The sequence below is a fragment of the Falco peregrinus genome, chromosome 5 (genome assembly GCF_023634155.1).
Source record: "Falco peregrinus isolate bFalPer1 chromosome 5, bFalPer1.pri, whole genome shotgun sequence".
Lineage (NCBI taxonomy): Eukaryota > Metazoa > Chordata > Aves > Falconiformes > Falconidae > Falco > Falco peregrinus.
Window position 1 is genome coordinate 111,421,359 of NC_073725.1, and position 19,820 is coordinate 111,441,178.

General features: G+C 39.9%; 1 protein-coding gene across 8 annotated transcripts in view; it reads left to right on the plus strand.

Moving 5' to 3' along the window:
* The window catches only part of IQSEC1 (IQ motif and Sec7 domain ArfGEF 1), a 349,414-nt gene that overhangs the window by 160,073 nt on the left and 169,521 nt on the right, over positions 1-19,820 (plus strand). For 5 of the 8 annotated variants that reach the window (XM_027789355.2, XM_027789356.2, XM_027789350.2 and 2 more), the window contains exons 3-4: positions 73-162; positions 8,653-8,739. The exons of 2 other annotated variants lie outside the window; for them this stretch is intronic. In XM_027789355.2, coding sequence (XP_027645156.1) covers positions 73-162; positions 8,653-8,739 — 177 coding nt within the window. The remainder of the gene's footprint in view (positions 1-72; positions 163-8,652; positions 8,740-19,820) is intronic. One more of the 8 variants, XM_027789352.2, reaches the window with a different exon arrangement.

Consider the following 19,820-nt stretch of genomic DNA (forward strand, 5'->3'; position numbering starts at 1 on the left):
TGTTTCACCGTGGCTGATCTTGAATGAGCATGCAAAAGCTGTTCATGTGATTTTTATTTTTTTTTCCTTAAGAAAGAGCTTTTCTACCTCAGATTGCGTGAAAGAAAATATAAATTCCAAATCCACAACACATTCAAGGATGGCTTGCAGAAGGTGTTATTTGTGAGTACCTTTTCCTTCTTCATCTGTCATCACGTCTCTGATATCTGTGTTGAGGATTCCAGAAGTGGGAGTAGTGATCAGTTTATTGTTTGGTAGGTTTCTTTCCACGAACCATTTTCAGGGTGTTACCTTTTTGGCAAATGAATGATTTGTATATTAGAAATGTATACATGATGATTGTGTTTATGCTTATGGGTATTTAAACATTTAACTTAATAAAGTGAATAAGTCTATGTTTAGCAGTGAAAAAAAATAACAGAAAGCCCCACTTTGCATACAAGAAGCAATGCAGGATGCTACGAATTCTGTCTGTGATGAGTCAAGACTCTCTCTTCCATTTTGTTTGAATGCTTTGTCATATTAAAGTGTAATCTGTCCTTTATGTACATAAATACTAACACAAGGATATGAAATGCAGTCTTAAGCAATATAATATCAATCAGGCAAAATAACGCTGTGTTTTTGTTGTATATATGCTTGATCAGAACCTAAAGGTGCACTAATTGCTTACTATTTACTTGAATAGTTTTTCAAACATTATAGTCAGCACAGGAGGAGTTTAATATGTCATTCATGCACTATGCAGTGCAGGAGCCCATTGCATGACTTGCCACGTTTGACAGAAGAGCTAAGTGCTTATCCACTTGTAGCCAGAGGAAGGAGAATGCAGAAGTTTGCATAGTGTTTGTGGTGTCAGGGTATATGTGGCAACCACGCTGGGCAGTTTTTTCAGCTGAATTCTAGTGGTTCCACATCACCCTTACTAGGAGCTTTCTCTTAAACCATACTGCAGTGTTGTTCCACTTCAGGGAAAAATCAGAATAAAATAGAAGTGAGCGTGCAGTTAGGTTGTCCTCTATGACCCACCCTCGCTGCCATCAGTGGTTCACTTCTAACCCAGTGTTTTGAAATGGCTGTACCTGCTATTTACATTTTTGAAATATGGTTAAAGATCCTCTCCCTTTAGGGTTAAATCCAGGTTTGCCAGAGATCATCTATTAAGCAGATGCAATTGTCCTCTCTAGCCTTTTTCAGTTATTTTAATGGTACCTCTTGGGGTCTTGATTTAGTAGATCTGCTTCATTTTCAGTAGCATGGGCCATACACAGGCATAGTAAGTTCAACCATTCAAGAATAAATTACCCCAAATGAATATTGAAAGAGTGTTGAAATCTGCTCTGAAGTTTTCTTTAGCCTTTTGTTTTATGGGGAGGGTATGATGGTGAAGTTCAAATGTTTTAAAAGCAAAATGTACGGAAGGAATGTAGGAAGTTGAAATAAGAAACGTGAACTTGGAAAACAGGTTGTAGCCTTCCAGGTATACGTGGATCAGTTATTAAATATAACGCTGTATGTTTATACAAGGGAGTAGTAGAAATGTTTGTGTTAGACTCCATTTTAATTTGAGTTCTGGGATTTGGGGGTTTTGTAACTCTCAGCAGAGGACGGAATTTCTTATAGTGCTTATCATATGGTGTTAAAGAATGCCCCATCTCTATAGGTTACTTTCTTTGACAGTGGTGTTGCAGTCTTATTTATAGAACCATCTTGTACAGTATTTTCCTCTATTACTGCTTACATGTTTAGTATTTTTTACCTACCTCAGCACGTTGGTGTAGGAAACAAGATATGAACTATGACTTCTATAATTCTGTGTTGTAACTCCTATTTAAGAAAGTCCATACTGATAGTTGAAAAGAAGGAAAATGTATGCCTGGTTTTTTTTTAAAAACTAACTCTCTAGAACATATATATATATATATAAAACATTCATGTTCTTTAAAACTGATCTGTTCTGATTACTGAAAACATATGTTAAATGGTATAATACACTAGCTTTTTAATGCATTACTAAGTTTTGAGATGAAAACTTAAATACTATAGTTCTGTCAACGTTCTAATAATATATATGCTAAGAACTTTTGCCTTTTTAAAAAATAAAACGTATCTTTTTTACATCTTAAAATGTAAAAAGCTAGGTTGTTGCCATTCTAAAAAAACCAACCTAAACAACAATTTCAGACTACTAGGATTAGCAAAAGTGTTTTCCCAGATGCTGCATTGAATAGAACATATGTCTTTGGACCATTGTTTTAATAAATAGGATTTACCTTGCTGTAAATCTCCTATGCTATATCTGTGTAATTTCATTCTTTGTCCATTTGTATTTTTCCTCTTTCATGAGCTTCAAATCCAATATGTATAGATGTCACTATTTAGATTTGGTTTTACTATGATTATTGCGTTGTGAAGTTATAAATTTGGCTGATTTTCTAATGCGAGTTGTAGTTTCTTGAGAAAATCTGGGAACCAATTTATTGATGTGGAAAATATAGAAAAGATTCAGTGAAACCATCAATTTTATGATTTAATCTAAAAGATTTTTTTTTTTCCTTCTGTCATATGCAGCTTCACGTCTTTCTGCTGCTCTTTATTTCTGCTTTTGGTCTGTGTGGATTTTTTTCTATAGATTTTGAAAGTGACTCGTAAGCACAAATGATACAAGTGCATTCATGTGTACTGTAAATTATTGTACATCACCCTTCAGAATAGATGGTTTTATAGTAAGACTTATGCAAGAGGGAAATAAATGTTCCTAATTATAAGTGTCTACATATTAGCAATCTTAATTAAATTCACCCTAGTTACAGCTAACCCAGTACTGGAGGCTGCTTACAAACTGTGCATTGGCTAGGATGCAAAAGAATCACCTCTTGCCTATTTAAGTAGGCTAGTACTTCATTTTTGTGAAAGCAGATAAGTTTATAATAATTATTTTTAAAATAATTATGTCAATAAGGATTGTGTTCTAGGATGGAACAAAAATAACTGATGTTTCTTGTTTAGTGTGCTGTGACTGTACTGGCTTTATTCTCCCGAGAGAAGGCAATTATTTTAAGGCCCTTTTAATGGAGGAGAGGGTAGTGAAAGTGTACCTAATCATTTTTGTGATAAACCCAGTTTTGGACGCTTGAGTTGGAAATACAAGAAAGGGTGGTATTATTCAAAACAAGAACCTATCGGTTCGTATTTATACTGCAACATGTACAAATGCTGATACTTAATCATTTTGATGACCAAGTTATATGTATTCTTGAGAAAAATTCAGTGGTCTATACTCCAGCCTACATGTGCCAATGTCTTAGAACTGCAGATTTTATTGAGCATCCTTGATACGCAGGGATTTGGTGTCTAAGAAGCTGTGTACAGAAAACAGTCTTGTTTGAAGGAAAACGATAGGAATAAAGGTATTAGTTGCAGTCTTCTATAGTGTGTGACAAACTGCCACGTGCCTGTGAACTGTAAGGTGTTTACATATGCAACTCTAAATGCCAGACCAGCATTTAATTTTGCACAGTTACCACTCAAAAAAGTGTGTAGGGGAAAAACTGTAATGAAGATCAACACCCTGAAAAAATTGCTATATGCCACCACAGCCTCTCCTTGCCATAATTGGCTCCAGGCTGATGGACATAAAGTGGGATGAATCACATAGAAAAAAAGAAAATTTTTTTCACTGCTACTTCAGAATCATGCTATCCCGTGTATGTTGGGTGAAGACGCGAGTATTGAAAGGAATATCCTTGTTATCAGAGCAGGAGGGATTGGTCCTTGCAAATGTGAGTGGATCATCTGCTAAATCACCTCTTGGCGGACGCGTGCCCAGCGCTCTGCTCTCTGCTCTGCTGGGGTGAGTTTCCAAAAAGCAAGTGGTCTTGTAGGCTCAGCCAGCTGATTCTAAAAGCCTTTCTGGCATCTTAATAAACATGGTAATAAGCGAACTTCTAGATGGAGTCGATACACGTCCGTATTGTTACGATTGCTGTTTGTCACGTATTTGGAGGTCAGTTTGATTATATCTCAAGTTTTATTTCTCATTAAATAAATGGTTACATTTATTAAATGAGAACAGGACAGACTTCACTAGTTTTAACTATAGTCTTTTCTAATCTCAGCTATATCCCTAACTCTGGATTGATGTGAAGAAAAAAAAATTCAGCTTATAAAATAATGTTGTTCTTCATCAGGATAAAATACCGAGAAATGGAAGTAGTCCCTTTATTAGCTTGTGGGCATGAATCCAATCAAACCTCATTCTTAGCCGCCCCAAATGACATTGAAGTGAATGGGCTTATACAGGGGATGGACTTGTCTGCCACTTCAGATATTTACAAGCTATTTGTAAAAAAGGTATGTGTTAACTAGCACCAGGTATACAGGGTGCCTGAGGCAGTATAGTAGGCTGTGCTGGTATAAATTTTTCCTAGTGCTCGCACGTACTTGTTGGAGCACAGTACCTCATGGAAAAATGTACCAGAAGAAAAAGGAAGAATATTGGCAGACGGAGGTGAACAGATTGTTATTTCATACAAAGAGGAGGAGGAGGAGTGTGTGAAGTAATAAGGCTGCAGATAAATACAGCAGTTACGGTGAGCAAATGTACCTGGTAGAATGCTTTAATCAGCCACGTTGTTAACTTTATAAAAAGGCAGCATTTCTTTCAGCTGTGGTCCTGTACCAATACACTTTTACTGAGTGCCTGTGAGACAACAGTTTTTCAGTCTCTTCTGTCTGATATCGAATAATCTTGTTAGGAAGAAGTTCTAAGTGTTGATTTAATAATGCCCTCAGCTTACTCACAGGTTTACACATGCTGAAAATTAAACGAGCCAAATTAAAAAAAGGGTTGGATAGCGTATGCTGTACTAAATGCCGTGTGCTACTCGGAGTTAGAAGGACATGCTCTCTCCAGGCTCTCGGCACTTGACTGGATGGATGTGGTTCGTGCTACAGCCCACAGTGCTGCCCTGCTACCAGGAGCAGGAGGTGGTTACCAGCCTACTAAGGGCACATTTTGAAAACAGTAAGAGGATAGTCTGTTAAAGCAAAAGTAATTCCAAGTTAATAGCCTAGGATTCTGCTCTCCCAGGTGGTTTTAAAACCAATATTGAGAAAATAGTCTACTGAGTTTGAGAGGCTTGTGGGTGATTGTAAGAGAAAATGAGAGAAAAAAAACCGCAACAAAGCAACAAAACCAGTTGTAGCTTTATGCGATGATCAGTGATCTGTTTCTTTGTATACCTAAGCAAGGCTCTAGTACTGAAAGAATAAAAAGAATGGTAATTTCTGTTCACTGAGGCACAGGAAAATGTTAAAACGAGTGGTTTCTAATGGCAAACATAATGGAACTTATACAGAAGTGAGAGGAACAGGTATACCTACTTTGGGTCTGCATACATACTTTATAGCTGGATTTTTCCCGTTATGTTGGTATCCTGAGGGAGGTGTGATTTCATGGTTTTGTTTTAGGTTTGGTTCTGTTTTTCTGTTTAACTAGTCTGTTTTCCAAAGGACTTTCCTTTAAAATTGACAAGCGGTTACCTGTCAGTACTTGGGGAGCTGGAAGAAACCTGGCCTGGAAGCAGGGAAATTGCAAAGCTTCCATGTCCACTGGGGTGTTGTGGTCATGTTTTAGAAGTTGAAATTACTGGAAGTAGCGTTCATCATTTTAGTCATTTGTCTGGTGTCAGTGCTGAAGTTGCTGCGGTCTATTTATAACCTTATATCATCTTTTGAAGACCATAGATTAGAGAGGTAGAAACTAAACTTAATAGGCCCAAGTATCTAGGGTACTGTGAACAGGGGAAGCGATTACTTCTCCAAATTATTTAAATATATTTCTTCTGATGTATGGCTTCAAGTGTTACAACTTAGCAAACCGATTTTTTGAATGCAAACTTGTGTTGAAGAGTGATCAAAAAATCTAGTTAAAAACCAAACAAACAAAAAAAAAACCCAAATACAAAAAAAGGCATTTGAATCTTGACCTTTTTGTGATAAGGAGTAAATGAATGGAACCTATTTTAGCAGTTGATTGAAGATACAAGATGCCACATATGGATCTTAGATTGCACCAGCAGAAGGTAGATTTGCTTTGGGTAAAATTAGTATGCTATGACAGAGGCAGCAAAGCCTGAGCCTCATCATTTGTCAGGCTGATTGGGCATCAGTCAGTGGGAATCTAGAGGAACCAAAACACAGAGTCAAGATGTCCCTCATTTGTAATATTTGGAGCAGAGTCTAAACCTCATGTTTGTTTCTGTAACTAGTTGGACAAAGAGCGTATCTTTCAACACCCTAAACATTGGCTGAAATCCAACCTGATGTATTGAATGTCTGTTGAACATCTGAGATGTTCTTTTTAGAACACAGCAATGACATGTGGTAACTTAATTACAAGCCTGTAGTTGAACATTGTCATCTGTTTTATCTACTCCATACCTGCACTTACGATGCACAGAGTGCCAGCGTACTTACTACTTGACAAAACTTTGGCACTTCTTATTTGCTATCAAGGTGGCTGGACTTTTGCATTTCTACTGCGCCTTCGAAAAGAAACTCAAAGCTGTTGAGCTCCTAACCAGTGTGATAGGTGAGTATTAACCTTAACTGCAGATGAGCAAAGAGATTATAGGGAGAACTTTCTTCTTTGTTTAGAATTTTTTTTTTTTTTTTGACGTAGTAAAGTTGGGATAGGACAGATTTATGGAGCCTTATGGGCAGATTCTTTTTGGAGTAGTCAGGAGCAAGCTCTGTTTGAAACGCTTTGTTGAGCAGAACTGAATCCAGACAGCTTCTTTCATCTGTTTACTGGTTTATTCCCTGAAGAAGAGGTGTACTATTGCTGAGAATAGACAGGTTTGTACAGCAAAAAAAAGTGGTGGGAAGGGAATATGGGACACTCTCATACTAATTTCCTCCTTTTGCTTCTACTGAAAAAAATTAGGTGTTCACAAAGCAGGAAGCAGTGATTTCGCCACTGTGATCAGTTTCCCTACTCAATGTGAGACTATTGTGCAATGCACACTTACAATGTGCCACCCTGGTTCTGTGAATTGTGTGGAGCAACTTGTTGTGAATATTGTATGTTTTTCATGTCAGAAAATACAGCTTTTGTGTGTTCTAACCGCTTTTATCATGGTCCATCAGTGCGTTCAGTAACATTGTCCATCTTTCTTTAGAATTGTTCAGTCCATCCTTCCAAGTAGTTTGAAGGTGCCACCAATTAGTACTTGTGTGCTACGAGGTGTTAGCAGGGTATGTCCCATGATGGCAATATGCCTGGTGACTGAATTGTGTTGTGCTTCTGTTTCCACAAGCTCCAGTACTTTATAGGAGCTACCATCAGTTGCTATCTTCAGACAGAAAATCTAACTCGTCTTGGCCATGCAGTTGCTGACACACAGTTGGCAGCAGAAATCAGAACAGGCTGACCTTGCAGGGTTTTTTAAAAAGGATTAGTAACAGACTCCTTTCTGAACAAAGCCTGACTTCTTTTGCTTAACCACTCTGTTTGATCTCATAAGAAAGTGACCTCACAGGATTCATTTAAAAGCCTCAGGGGTGTGGAAGAATCAAAATCAATCTTCTGAAACATTTTTCAAGATGCCAAGCCAAAGGGGGGGTGGGGAGAAACTTGCATGTATGTACACATACACACATTCTCTATTAATAGTCAGTTTGGACGTTTACAAGTTAAAAGAGGATTTTCAATTTAATGGCTACTTCTTCCATATGTGCACACTCTAAGAGCCAGGAAATATTGATTGATATTGTTATGATTTCCTAGAAGGATACTGTGTCTTAAGAAGCTTGATTAGGTGATTTTATCATGGAGGACTTACTGTGCTAAACCTTGTTTAGTGTTCCCTGGCACAAACATCAAAAATGCTGAGAACTGTACTGTGTGTGTTGCTTAAAGATTTTTCTAAGCTTTACTTCAGATGCAATACCTTGCCTTGTTTTGCAACCCTTCTTTGTGTTCAGTGAAACAATATAAATGTAATGATCTAGGGTGCAGAATATCTTTTTGTGTTGTAAAGCTTTTTTTCTTTTTCCATGCTTTAAACAAACTACAGCAATTAAATTAGTATTGCACATTTTGGAATGTTGTTTAAAACTTGGGTGAAACTTGGATTCTTTCAAATTTACAAGTGGCATATTGCAATATATTTATAATTGCTGGGCTTGAAGAAAGCTTGTGTCCATGTTCATCACATTATTCCTCCTCTCATGTAAGCACTGTGTTTGTAATTCCATTAACAAAGAAACAGCTTGACTGGTGCAGAGTAAATTGCAAGTCTGAAGCTTCATTTGCACAGGGATTTTAACCCTCAATGTTTAGCTTTTGCCTCAGTTTCGCATGGCAAGGCAAAACCAAAGTCTTAAATTGGCGTTTTATCTCAATCTTGCAACAAAACTTTGATTCTTCATTGCAACAGTTCATCACTGTCATTCTTGATGTGTATATTTAAACCATGGGGCTGTTTCCCTCCTTATTTCCTGGGATTCAGAACTGACAGCTGTACGTCAAATTTCATTCAAAGTTATTATGAGTTTCAGATATACCTATTAGCACCTGCTTTTTCCCTAAAAAGCCCCGTTCTAAACACTTGGTGTTTTGACTTTGTGTTTTTCCTTGTGTCGTAGGTCTTTAAATACTCTGCACCAGTTTTGCTGTCCAGCTCCATTGTACCATACCCAGCTAGCTGTCCCTGCCACACACTCAGAGTACAGGTAAGAGTAGATATGGTCCACCCACTTTTTATTTTTGAAGAGAGATCTAATGTTACAATTTGATGAAAGAAAAGGAATTGTAGTTTAAGTTCTAAAAGAAAAAAAAATAAAAAATCATATCAAACATTTTTAATCATAGGATAGTTCTCATTCACTTCTCTCAGGCACTCTTGAATTATACATTAAAATGATTTCATGTGCTTTAAGAGGCACATCCCCCTAGACTCTCTGAAAGGTAGGAAGAAGCTAGTTGTGAGTTTAGTTCTCACAAACAAACATACTGAAATGCTTTTATAATTTATGTAGGGTAGCGATGTCATTCTGAGCAACACTTTTTAAACCCCTATTTCGTGACAGTATGTGAAGCAAGCCATGTATTTTGGCCCACTAAAGGTTAAAGTCATGGACCTGCAAAAGTCTCAGCACTGCCTTTTGATTTGAATGGAAGCAAGGCGGCTTTAAAAAGTTGCAGGACCTTGATGCCAAGCAGAAACTGCCCTAAATATATTTTTAAAATCCTGTTTTCCAGCTAATAATGCTTCATTTAACATAGTTGTCTTTACTATCTGTTTTCCAAGTTTTCTTCGACCAAATACAGAGAACAGTAGTTAGGCATTTTAGTACAATTCATTCTCAGTGCTAGTGTTTAAGTCATAGAAGCATCAAAGGACAGCTAATCTAAGTAATTAGAAATATGAAAACCATGAAGAAAGTGTGCATGTCATGAAAAAAACTGTCTTTAATTTTTAGTTTTACTATTAGTGATTAACTTAGTGATATTGCCAGCTCATGAATAATATTAATATCAAAATATTGGAAGTCTGGTGCTGAAAAATCAAATCATTTCGTACCAGTAATAAGGAGAGACAAAACCAATGAATCCTAAATCTGTAAATGCATAAACATATTTCTGATTTGAATGTTTCATGTCTTAGTTATCTCTAACCATGCATGTTTGGATTCATCCTTTTGTTTTACATGACAGCATTTGTTTGTATGTTTGATTTTTTTTATCCCATCAGAGCTCTTAGTTTTATTTGGTGGTAGCAAATCCATAGTTGAGTTGTAAGACAACTTGGTACACCTTTGGTGAGGAGCAGCACCTGAACACTGTTAGATTCTCCGCTTGCTTTTTCATGAGGCCTTTGGTTTTCCTTTGTCCTTAGTTTATAATGCTTTCATTTTAAAGACTTACTAAAGATCTTCCTATAGGGATGTTGATGGGAAAACCCGTTGTTTCTTGAATGTTTGAGTGTTTTGCTCCATGTAGGTTATTATTTTTATCGGTAGTATTGCTTCTGGAATTAAAACTTAGAGCAGCATAACTTTGTAGTTAAAAAATCCTAAACTTCTCTAGCTGCTTTTGTCTTTCTGTCTTTGTGCAGAAAAAAAAAAAAAAAAAAACCCACAAAAAACCTGCCCTAAATGTGGCTGGATCTGTAAAGCAAGAACAGTGTTTAGAGTACTAATGTATAAAACGACACACAGAATTGGATGATGCCCACACACACGCCACAAGACCTTCAGCTTTTGTTTAAGGATTGGGGGATGTGCAGGAACTCGTCATCAACTCTGCTCTCAAGGAAGTTTAGGTCTCCAACTCTCCAACTGTGTGTACGTACGTAGCCATAACTCAGCTACAGCCGGTGGAGATATGGGAACTTCCACCAATCCATGAATATTTTAGTGCTTCCCATACCTAACAGTAATGGAGCAATCAATGGGTCAGTCACCGGCTGCCAGGCAACTTCACACGCTCCCCATCTTCCTCACCCCTCGCTGGCTGGTCAGCCCTGGTCTGCCACCAGCGTGTGGCCGGCGCTGGCCTCCGGCTTTGTTGTGCATTAGATAAGGGAGGTCAGGGATTAAGACATGCCCTTGTTCTCCCCTTGCCTCCTCCCCCAGCCCAACACCCCAGTGACCGGGTTGTAAAATGAGTTTTGCAGAAGGTGTCGATGCAGCAGTGGCCAGCACCCCTGGGGCTGCGTGAGCCGAGCGGTCAGCAGGCTGAGCGAGGCCTTTCCTCCCTCCCGTCACCTGCGAAACCTCCGCTGCCGCGTCCGACTTTCTGAAAGGCATTGGGACACTGGGGCGAGTCCAGCAAAGGGCCACCAAGGTGCCCTGGGGCCAGAGTACAGGGCAGGGGAGGAGAGGCTGAGGCAACAGGGGCTGTTCACTCGAAGAACAGAAGTCTCAGGCTGGTGCCGGCTTCAGCTCCTTACCAGGAGAGTATGGAAGAGGTGCAGCCAGCCTCTTCTAGGAGAGGGTAGTTTTCCGCATGTCAGGAATTTGCTTGGTTTACCCATGAGTTAAATTTCTGAAGCTGTTGTATCCAAACTGATTGTTGCAACTTGACGTCACTACAGCTGTAATCTCTTAGTTGAGTACAAATGATGCACCTGGTTTTGTGACGGACCTATCTGTAGGGATCCTACTGCTGTGGGTAAAATTCAACTGCTAGAACACCAACAGGAGTGGGCTTTAAATTTCCACATACATTTAACAGCATTACATTTAACTTTAACTCTTACCATTTATCAAGTTATAAATAGAAATCATTAGAAGCAAAACTAACAGAAATGGATGCTTCAGTCTAACTTTGGGTTTGAGGCTTTATTTAGAAAATACACAGAGGGATTAATTTTGTAGCCCAGAATTAAAAATTAAATTTGCTCTGAAAGAAGCAATTAATGAATGCACTACAGTGAGATCTGGAACATCTTTGATTTGCTGTTAGCTAATTGCTGGATGTTTTATTCACTCCGGCAGTTTTATTTCTAGTCAAGACGATTTTTGGCATCTGTTTTGAATTGTTAATAGGGAAATAATGCATTTTTAATAACTGCAGCTATTGCGGTAATCCCTTGCTTGCTCATTTTACAACGTTCAAAATAGACAGAAATAATACAATTTATCTTGCATTCTCCTATTATAAGAAGTCGTCTGAGGCAGCCTAAGCATATAATGTACTTGCAGCTAGTTACTGGTCTCTGTATGTTCCAGTTAGCCTATGTGTCTCCTGCATTTGTTCTTTTTGAGCCTTAAAAACAATGTACTCTAGGTCAAAGCTGCAAATTCCATGAGGTGCTCTGTGTTTGTTAGTGATTGTTTCAATCCAGGTTTTATTGCCTGGTGTGAAGGGCAAAGTCAAGGAGATGGTGGTCCACCATGGAGAGGCTTCCAAAAGGGCCTGGATCTTGCAACTGCAGTTTCTGAGCCTCTTGCTGTTCCGGCCCGCGTTATCTCAGTGGCCTTGCAGCGAGAACAGGCACAAAGCAAAGCCCAGAGGTGTAATGGCGTTCAGAGAAAGTACATGTAATTATCTGTTTCTCGTTTGAGGAACGGTCTGTTCCCCACATTTTCTAAACACATCTTTCTAACCAGACTTCGGTTAGTACTCCAGCCTATCTGTGTAGCTGCTAGGTGCCTGATACTAACAACGTAACACACTTGTGCACCTGACCGTTTTAGACTTGGAGTACATCAGTTGAACCTTCAAGTTACTCATCTTTTTACACCATTCCCAAACATGCAGGGCTCATTTACAGTCTGAGGATAGTTCACCAGCACACCCCTGGAGAAGGCATCCTACTCTGCTGTAAATTGGGGGGGGTGGGGATGTGTTGGTTGGGTTGGTTTCTAATGCCTCATAGCCCTAACGCTGCTGTAGCCGTCAGCTCTTCAGGCTTTTGTGTGGTGAGTGCTATGGCAGGAGCAGCTGTAGGAAGGGCTCCAGGCAGGAAGATACAATGTAGAAGACTGCCCACGCTTGGGAATGTAAAATCGTATCCATACCTGTAGGCTTTCTATGGGTATGTTTTAGGCTGATACATGCAACTACAACTGTGGACAGATTTCCTTACCACTAGTATCTAAGCATTTTTTCATCTGATGTGTCTATTCATAACTATGATTTCCTTGTTCTGATTTGCATGAAACGTTGCCTGTCAGTCAGTTCTTTCTCCTTCCACTTTACCTTCCATCCTTCTAATACCAAAATAGATGCCCTTACGTCCAAAGACCATTTTCAAAATCGTGAAGCTAGAGATTTTTTTTTCTTTTCTTTTTTTTTCCCCAGTGATACCTGTGAAAACAAAAAGATAATGCAAAGGATGTTATAGTACCAAAGAAATCCCATCGTTTTCTTGCAGTCTCTACCTGCTTAATGTTTAATCAGCACCTCTGGGAGGTAAAAAACATTATTCTGAAAATAATGTACTTCTGTGAAATTTTAATGTGGAATCTTTGTTTCACCAGGTAATGTTGGCTTACGTGCAACAAACCACTGTGTGGAAGACCATAGAAGGATTGGTTGTGCTATTTCTTTTTGTCTGAGCCGCTGGTAGGCATTGTAGCTATTTTGTTACCATAACTGGTTAACACAGAAGCTTAACATAAAATGATATCTAGCTGACAGATGCTTCTATATTGTATTTGAGTGGTCTGGTTTTTCATACTTTTTTTCAAGAGCACGGTGGGAATTCTTGCACGCTAGGTACGGTCAGGGAAAATTGGGAACTTTTTGCTTAGATTCCTGAAAGTGAAAAATACCTGTTAACAGAAAAATTTGGTTCTTTGCAGCTGTGGTTTACGCTTTCCCACTAATGAGCACTATACTGTTTCCCAGGCTCAGACACATAAATATTTCACATCCTTTACACATGCATCTGTAAAGACATCCCACGCTACACAGCAGACACCTCAGTCCTGTGGTAGTTTCCCAGTCAATGATTAGTCACAGGTGAAACTGTAGCTGCAGGAGTGTCTTCAGAATCCTTTGTACTATTGATATGACTATTTTTTGAAGTTTTCTACCAAGAAAAATGTTGAATAGGAATCTCATTTCTAGCTGAACAGCAATCGCCTAGCTATATAAGTTGCCACATTTAAGCACTGTAACCTCTTTTTATAATATGCAGAGATTTAAAAGCTGGAAAATGTTTTTTTCAAATGGGGCAAAGAAGTGAAAGCAACACAGCTCAGATGAGCCAGCATATTGCAACAAAGATGCAATATGCAGATACAGAAAGCAAACCAGATCCAAACTCAGACCAAGTCGTGTGCTCTGTGCTAAGTCAGTGTGAGGTTCAGATGATTATATAAGGCATCTGTGCTCAAACCCTATGGCAAAGGAAAGCTGGCATAATTATAGTAATACTTGTAATTTTCCACTTGATGCCTACATGATCTAGCAATGCAAAAATGGTGAATTGTGTTCCTACACAGCAAACTGTTTTCAAACAGTCAGAACTTGGCAGAATATCATGAAATTTACTATTTGATTTTGGATTTTCTTGTTTTTCTTCCTTCATTGTGTTCCTTTCCATCCTCCTCCTTTAGCTTGTTATTTAGTTTAAAGGAAATGACCACTCGTGGCTGTGTTACTAGTAAAGAAGTGACCTCGTGCAAGCTTCCTTTTAAGCCAGCATCCCTTCCTCCACCCACCATAAAGCACGTTATAGCATTACAGATGTAGGTATTCCAAACTGCTTCTTTAATTGCCTTTGTGCCTTCTGGTTTGTAGCACCATTCATGATGCTGGCAACTCTGCATGGAAACAAAGTTCTTCCTTCTACTTGACAAGAAGGGGGGTGGGGGGTGTGTGTGTGACGTGCAGATCTGTTAATTGTCAATATTTCTGTATGTCAGTTACCAGCAGAAGGGGAAATGAACCTGTTCTGCATTTTCAGTGGAATATGGGCAATGAAAATACCTGTGGAAAGTTTTTTTTAAACATGTTAAAAACAAAGGAGCCATAGCCACATTAGGCTGGCTATGTATATAACTACTTAATGTAATTTTTTTTTAGGGGAAAAACAGAAATTGCCCTTTAAAAATGGCTTTTGCCTCAGAGTTTGACTCAAAGTGTTGGCTTAGGCTCATTTAGTTGTTCTTCACTGTATTGAAAGTCCTGCCTCTGAGATTGAAGTGGGTTAATTGGGTGGTTCTTGCAAACAAGTTACACTATTCATGGATTTAAAAACACCCCAAAAAAATCTCAAGCTTGATTTTCCTAATGCTGTTCCCTATGATTCTGTTCCTCTGTCTTTTTTCTTTCTTGCCCCCCTCTTCCTTGGCAGGGAAGATAATGTTCTGCACCAGTTCTGCTGTCCACCCTCGGGGTCTAGTAGTCCATCTTCAAGATAACAGAGAAGCTCGGGGTCGCTAAGTGTGCAGTCAGTGCTACATCTGTATAATCCATCTCTCCTCTCTTACTGGTGTGTATGGGACTGACATTTGCATGGATGCCGTAGGATTCTGACTCATGTCAAGTGTGAGTTATTCAGAACGGCCCAGCCGTAAATTTTTGCCATCGATGCTTGGTAATCTCCTCTCCGTGCTTTTCTACAGCTCTCTTCCTTGTGTCCAGTATTTAAAACACACGCGAACTGTAAGCAAACACATAAAATGCACAGTTTATTTTGAACTAAAATAAACAGTACCAGAAATCTTTAAGTGTACTGTGAGTTTTGTTATGGTATGTACATGGTCGTGTGATACACTTCTCCCCCAGATGTTGAGAACACGGGGTGGGAAGGAGCTCCTTCACAGAGTCTGTATTGTGTGGGTTTGCTGCAGACAGTCCTAGAAGTTTGTTTCAAGGTTGGGCAAATACCAATGTGGCACTTTATGAATGTTGCTATATAGAGATTAACCATTGTTTCTTTGCCTTTTGATCATTCTGAGGAACCAGCACATTTATGTTCTTACAGCAGATGCTCTAGCTAGGAGTGATTACAACATTTCTAAGCTTCTTTGAGGTCTGTTTTCTAATTTTGTTTGCCTGTGTTTGTGAAAGTCTTGTATTAAGCATTAGCAAAAGTGCAAGATGATTACTCATGTACTTCTGTTACCTAATCGATGAAAATATTTTTCTCTAAGCTGTGAACAAGATCGTCAACAAAGGAATGAGCTTGTAATTGAAGAGCCCTGTAACTACAACCAGATAAACATGAACGTGTCCACGGGTGTCTTAAGAACAGAGTCCAAGTTACCGTTGCCCACAAGGAACTTTGTTGATTACATCTTTCCAGACACATGTTGTGGCACAAAAATAACTGGAGGATTTCTACTGGTTGGGTCTTCCAAACCTAAACAGCCCAAGCAGATGTACCAGGAAACAGAATTTCTATGAAGTGGCTTTTACTAGCCTGAAGCTCACAAGAAAGAAAAACTGATTGGGGTTGGGGGAAGGCTCTTAAGTGAATGTTGTCACTATCATGAGTTAAAATATACTCCAAAGCATCTGGGGCTCCTGTAAAGGCAGGGATGGCTGGATACAGGGTGAAAAGCTGTTATTTATTTGCAGTTATATGTGGCTTTGAGGATGGGATAAAAGGAGAATCATCAGGATCAAGGAGGGAAGAACTGCAGAGGTAGCGTGAGGCTCATCCTCGTCCTGTATAATGTGTTTTTTTATGACCCTGAAGAAATCCATATAAAAAACAGAATACAGGTCATTTGCTTTTCAGTTACATTTGATTTACTGTTTCTATCCTTCCTGTTAAATGTTTCCTTGCACTTGCCTTAGGTATGACTGTGAAGTGTCCAAGGCATAAGGAAGAATACGCTTGCAGAAGGCTGATCTGCCTTCGTGATTTTGCAAGTTTGTCTACATTCTTTATTCTTACTGCAGGCTGTCAGCAATACATAGCTGCTTCTGTAATTTGGTATTGACTGCTTCTTAGTTTCATGTGTTTCTCAATCACTTGGCATTACAATATAGATGAAGCAGTTTCATTTCCACTCTAAAATTTGAAAATTACATGTGCAAAAATTGTGTAGTAGGGTTATTGCAGTTTATTATATCCCTGAAAGTGCTGCGATGTTTACTGGGCAGGGTAAAACATTGAAATGTTTGAATGTTGCTTTTGATTTTGGTCTTCTACTGCTATAATTATGAGTTTCTCAGAGTTGCTTCCCAAAGATAGAAACAGTAAGAATTTCTGATATTTTGACTTGCTTGCATCTCCCTCCCAAATGTAAACAGTAATTAACTCTCTTTACTTGGTGACTGAACTGAAGCACCGCAATTAACCTCTTCCATAGGATAGGGTTCGTCCAGTCTTTCAATGAGTATCTTTTATATAATTCTGTAGAGGAAAACAAAGAAGAATGACTACTATTTAAATGTGAAAATTAAACCCACCAACTCTAGGTGCCAGCCCTTTTGCCTTGAAGATACAGCAGCTGATTATCCTGAACGTGGTTTGTAGCTAACAATGTGTCTCAGGAGAAAATGAAGTCAAAGACTGATCAGTGTTATTAGCTGTAACAGGGACACTATCATTGGTTGGTTTCTATCTGGTAGTTTTCCAATTAAGGGAAAATAGGATCATTATAAGTTGCTGGCATAATTTGAGTTGGTATCCATAGTATCATGGCATTTACTCATTGTGGAACAAATAGAGAAGCTGACCTTCTCTGATGCAGTGAAAGTCAGAAATGCAGAAGTAAACATCTTCCTATTTAAATAAATCATGGGTGGCTAAATAAAACATGCTGTGAATCTCAGGATTTAGCAGTAGAGCCTAGTAGGGGTTCTTTTTTAGTTAACTGGAGTTTGAAAGTAGATGACCTAAATGCTGCACATTATTATAAAACTGAGGAAGTTAACAGTAGAAAAATGTCCTTCTCCTGATTCCTAGATGATTTTGTACTGTTTCTATGAAGACTAAAAACTGTTTTATTGTGCATTCTAGTATGGAAGGTGAAGTAGAGGTGGAATTTTTCGTGTTTTTGTAGACCAAGTATCTTCATTCAGGAGTTCAAAGGACTGAAAAAAAGCTGCTGCTCTGGGGGAACAGAGCTGGGGAATTTCTGCTTTGGCACCTTTAGGCCCTTTTACCTAGTAGGATCAGGCTATTTTGTTTTTCTTCTGCAATGTGTAGTTCTCCTTCGCAAACATACTCAGTTCTTAAATTTTTCTGGGTGGTTTTGCTTAAAATCGGTAGGTGAGACTATAGTTTTGCAGAGCAGCTACTGGCTTGCTGCTATTTTCTGCACATGTATTATTTTCTCTCTGTAAGTGGTGGCAGGAAAGTCATTCAGCGCAGTGCAGTGCGCACACTTCGTGCTTGCCTGGTGGGGTTTTGTGCACCGCTAGATGGAGCAAAAACCCCCCAGTTCAACTGTGATGAATTAGGGACTCTCCTCCCAAAGCAGACTGTAAAAAAACTCTAGCTGAAGCGAAATATTGTGTAACGTGAGGAGAAGAAAATAATCCCCTGAAAAATGTAGGATGTAGATCTTAAGCGTGACTGAAATCAAGCGTTTAAAATTTTCCTTCCACGTTCCTGCAGCTAAGAAATGGAATATGGATTGTCACAATTTCAAGTAACTCAAGGTTCATGATGAATTTGAATTGCGTGTTTAGTTTATGGCCAAGGAAGCCCCTTACTGGAGAGGTGCCTAGGGATGGCAGAGTGCAATCTGCTGGCAGAACGGAACAGCACTGAGGTCGCGTTTCAGGTGGCTCGTAGAGGTCATTGTCCAAGCGGTAGGGACGTGGCTCCTCAGCAGCCGTTGCTTGAGGAGGCTCTGTGTGCCGTGGGGCCTACGGGCAGCAGTGCTGGCATTGCCCCGGCAGGATGTTCATTTGCCAAAGTGACTGTTTTGAAACGCGGGACAGAGTCCTCTTCCCCTCAAAGACTGAGACGGAGCAGGGAGGTCCCAGCAAATGTACCCCCGAAACACGCCGTGCGCCATGCGAGGCCTTCCCAGCTGGGCTGTGGCGGGGCTGCCAGTGGCGCTGGGATTTTCGACTGTTTCCCAGTTCCTGGGCTGGTGGCTAGAGGGAGCGGCAATGCAGGCCAGCGCCTCCCAGCTCGCTCGGCAAGTTCATCATTACAAACCGGCTGATTTTATCTCGGGAGGCTGGAGATGAAAGCGAAGGAGGAGGCCATCTATATTTGCTTTTGCTCGCATGCTGTTGACGCTGGACCTGGGGAAGTGTTTGATCACGTGAAATGACGAAGTGGGTACAGACGCCGGCGTGCCCTGCAGTCAGTGCTGGTTATGTATTTTATAATTATTATCATCAATACATAGTTTGCTTGTGATGTTTGGTCTGCCTCTACCTTTCTCAGGTTCTAATGCAGAACGTTTTGCAGGGCAGGTGCGCGAGTTCAAGGATGTACGAACGGCCCAATGGGACATTGTACATCCGACTGGCAGATGGCAGATGGTTATGTAGAAAGCGGTATGAGAGCAAGGCAAATAGATGGCAATTCTTCTCCTAGGCTCCAGTAGATTATGGCGGGAGACTAATCCATAGGTGATATCTAGTGGACTTTCAAAAATAAAGCATGAACTGATCGCAGAACTGCTAGATAGATGTTCCTGCTGTCAGAGCAGCAGAAATTCTTGGTTTACTCTTCTGCCTCAACTGAATTAATTATCATGATTCAATTAGGGGTACCAGACCTGTATTTACAGGGCATTTGGCTTTACAAACCTTTTCTCCCATGTGCAGGTCCGTTTCACATTTTCTTTTCATTTCACAAAATGTGCACAGCGGTTGCTCAGTCCTGGGTGGGGAGCCTGGGAGCACAGCTGTGCTGGAACTTTGACTCATCCGCACCAGCGATAGCTTAATGTGACTCAGCTGAACAGAAGCTTGACTTTTATTCCACCACCACCACACACACACACACGCCACTGTCCTTTGGTGCTTGGTGAAGGACACTCTGCCCTCCTTTCTGAAAGGAGGTCCTGGTGCCGGCTTAGCTGGCCGTGCCAGGTAGTGAGCTCGGTGCTTGCCGGGGCTGCTTCTGATGAGCTGGCAAAAAATGGATAGAGAAAGAGGAGGCAGAACTTCATCGAGTCAGTCCACAAGGAGAAACAACATCTGATGACCTCAGTGAGAGTTTTTCCTGGCTACGTCTGGATCAAATTCACCTCCCGCTCTCTGCTGCTAGTTGCCTTTCCATGACTCAGTGCTGCTGCTGTTCAGTTGCCACCCTGTAACATAGAGATGTTCCTTTGCTGACCCTTAAAAGAGACCTTGGGGACCTTCCTGGGGGTGGGAGGGACTCGCTAAGAGGGAGTTATTTCTGTTTTTCACAACAGAACGCTGCAGG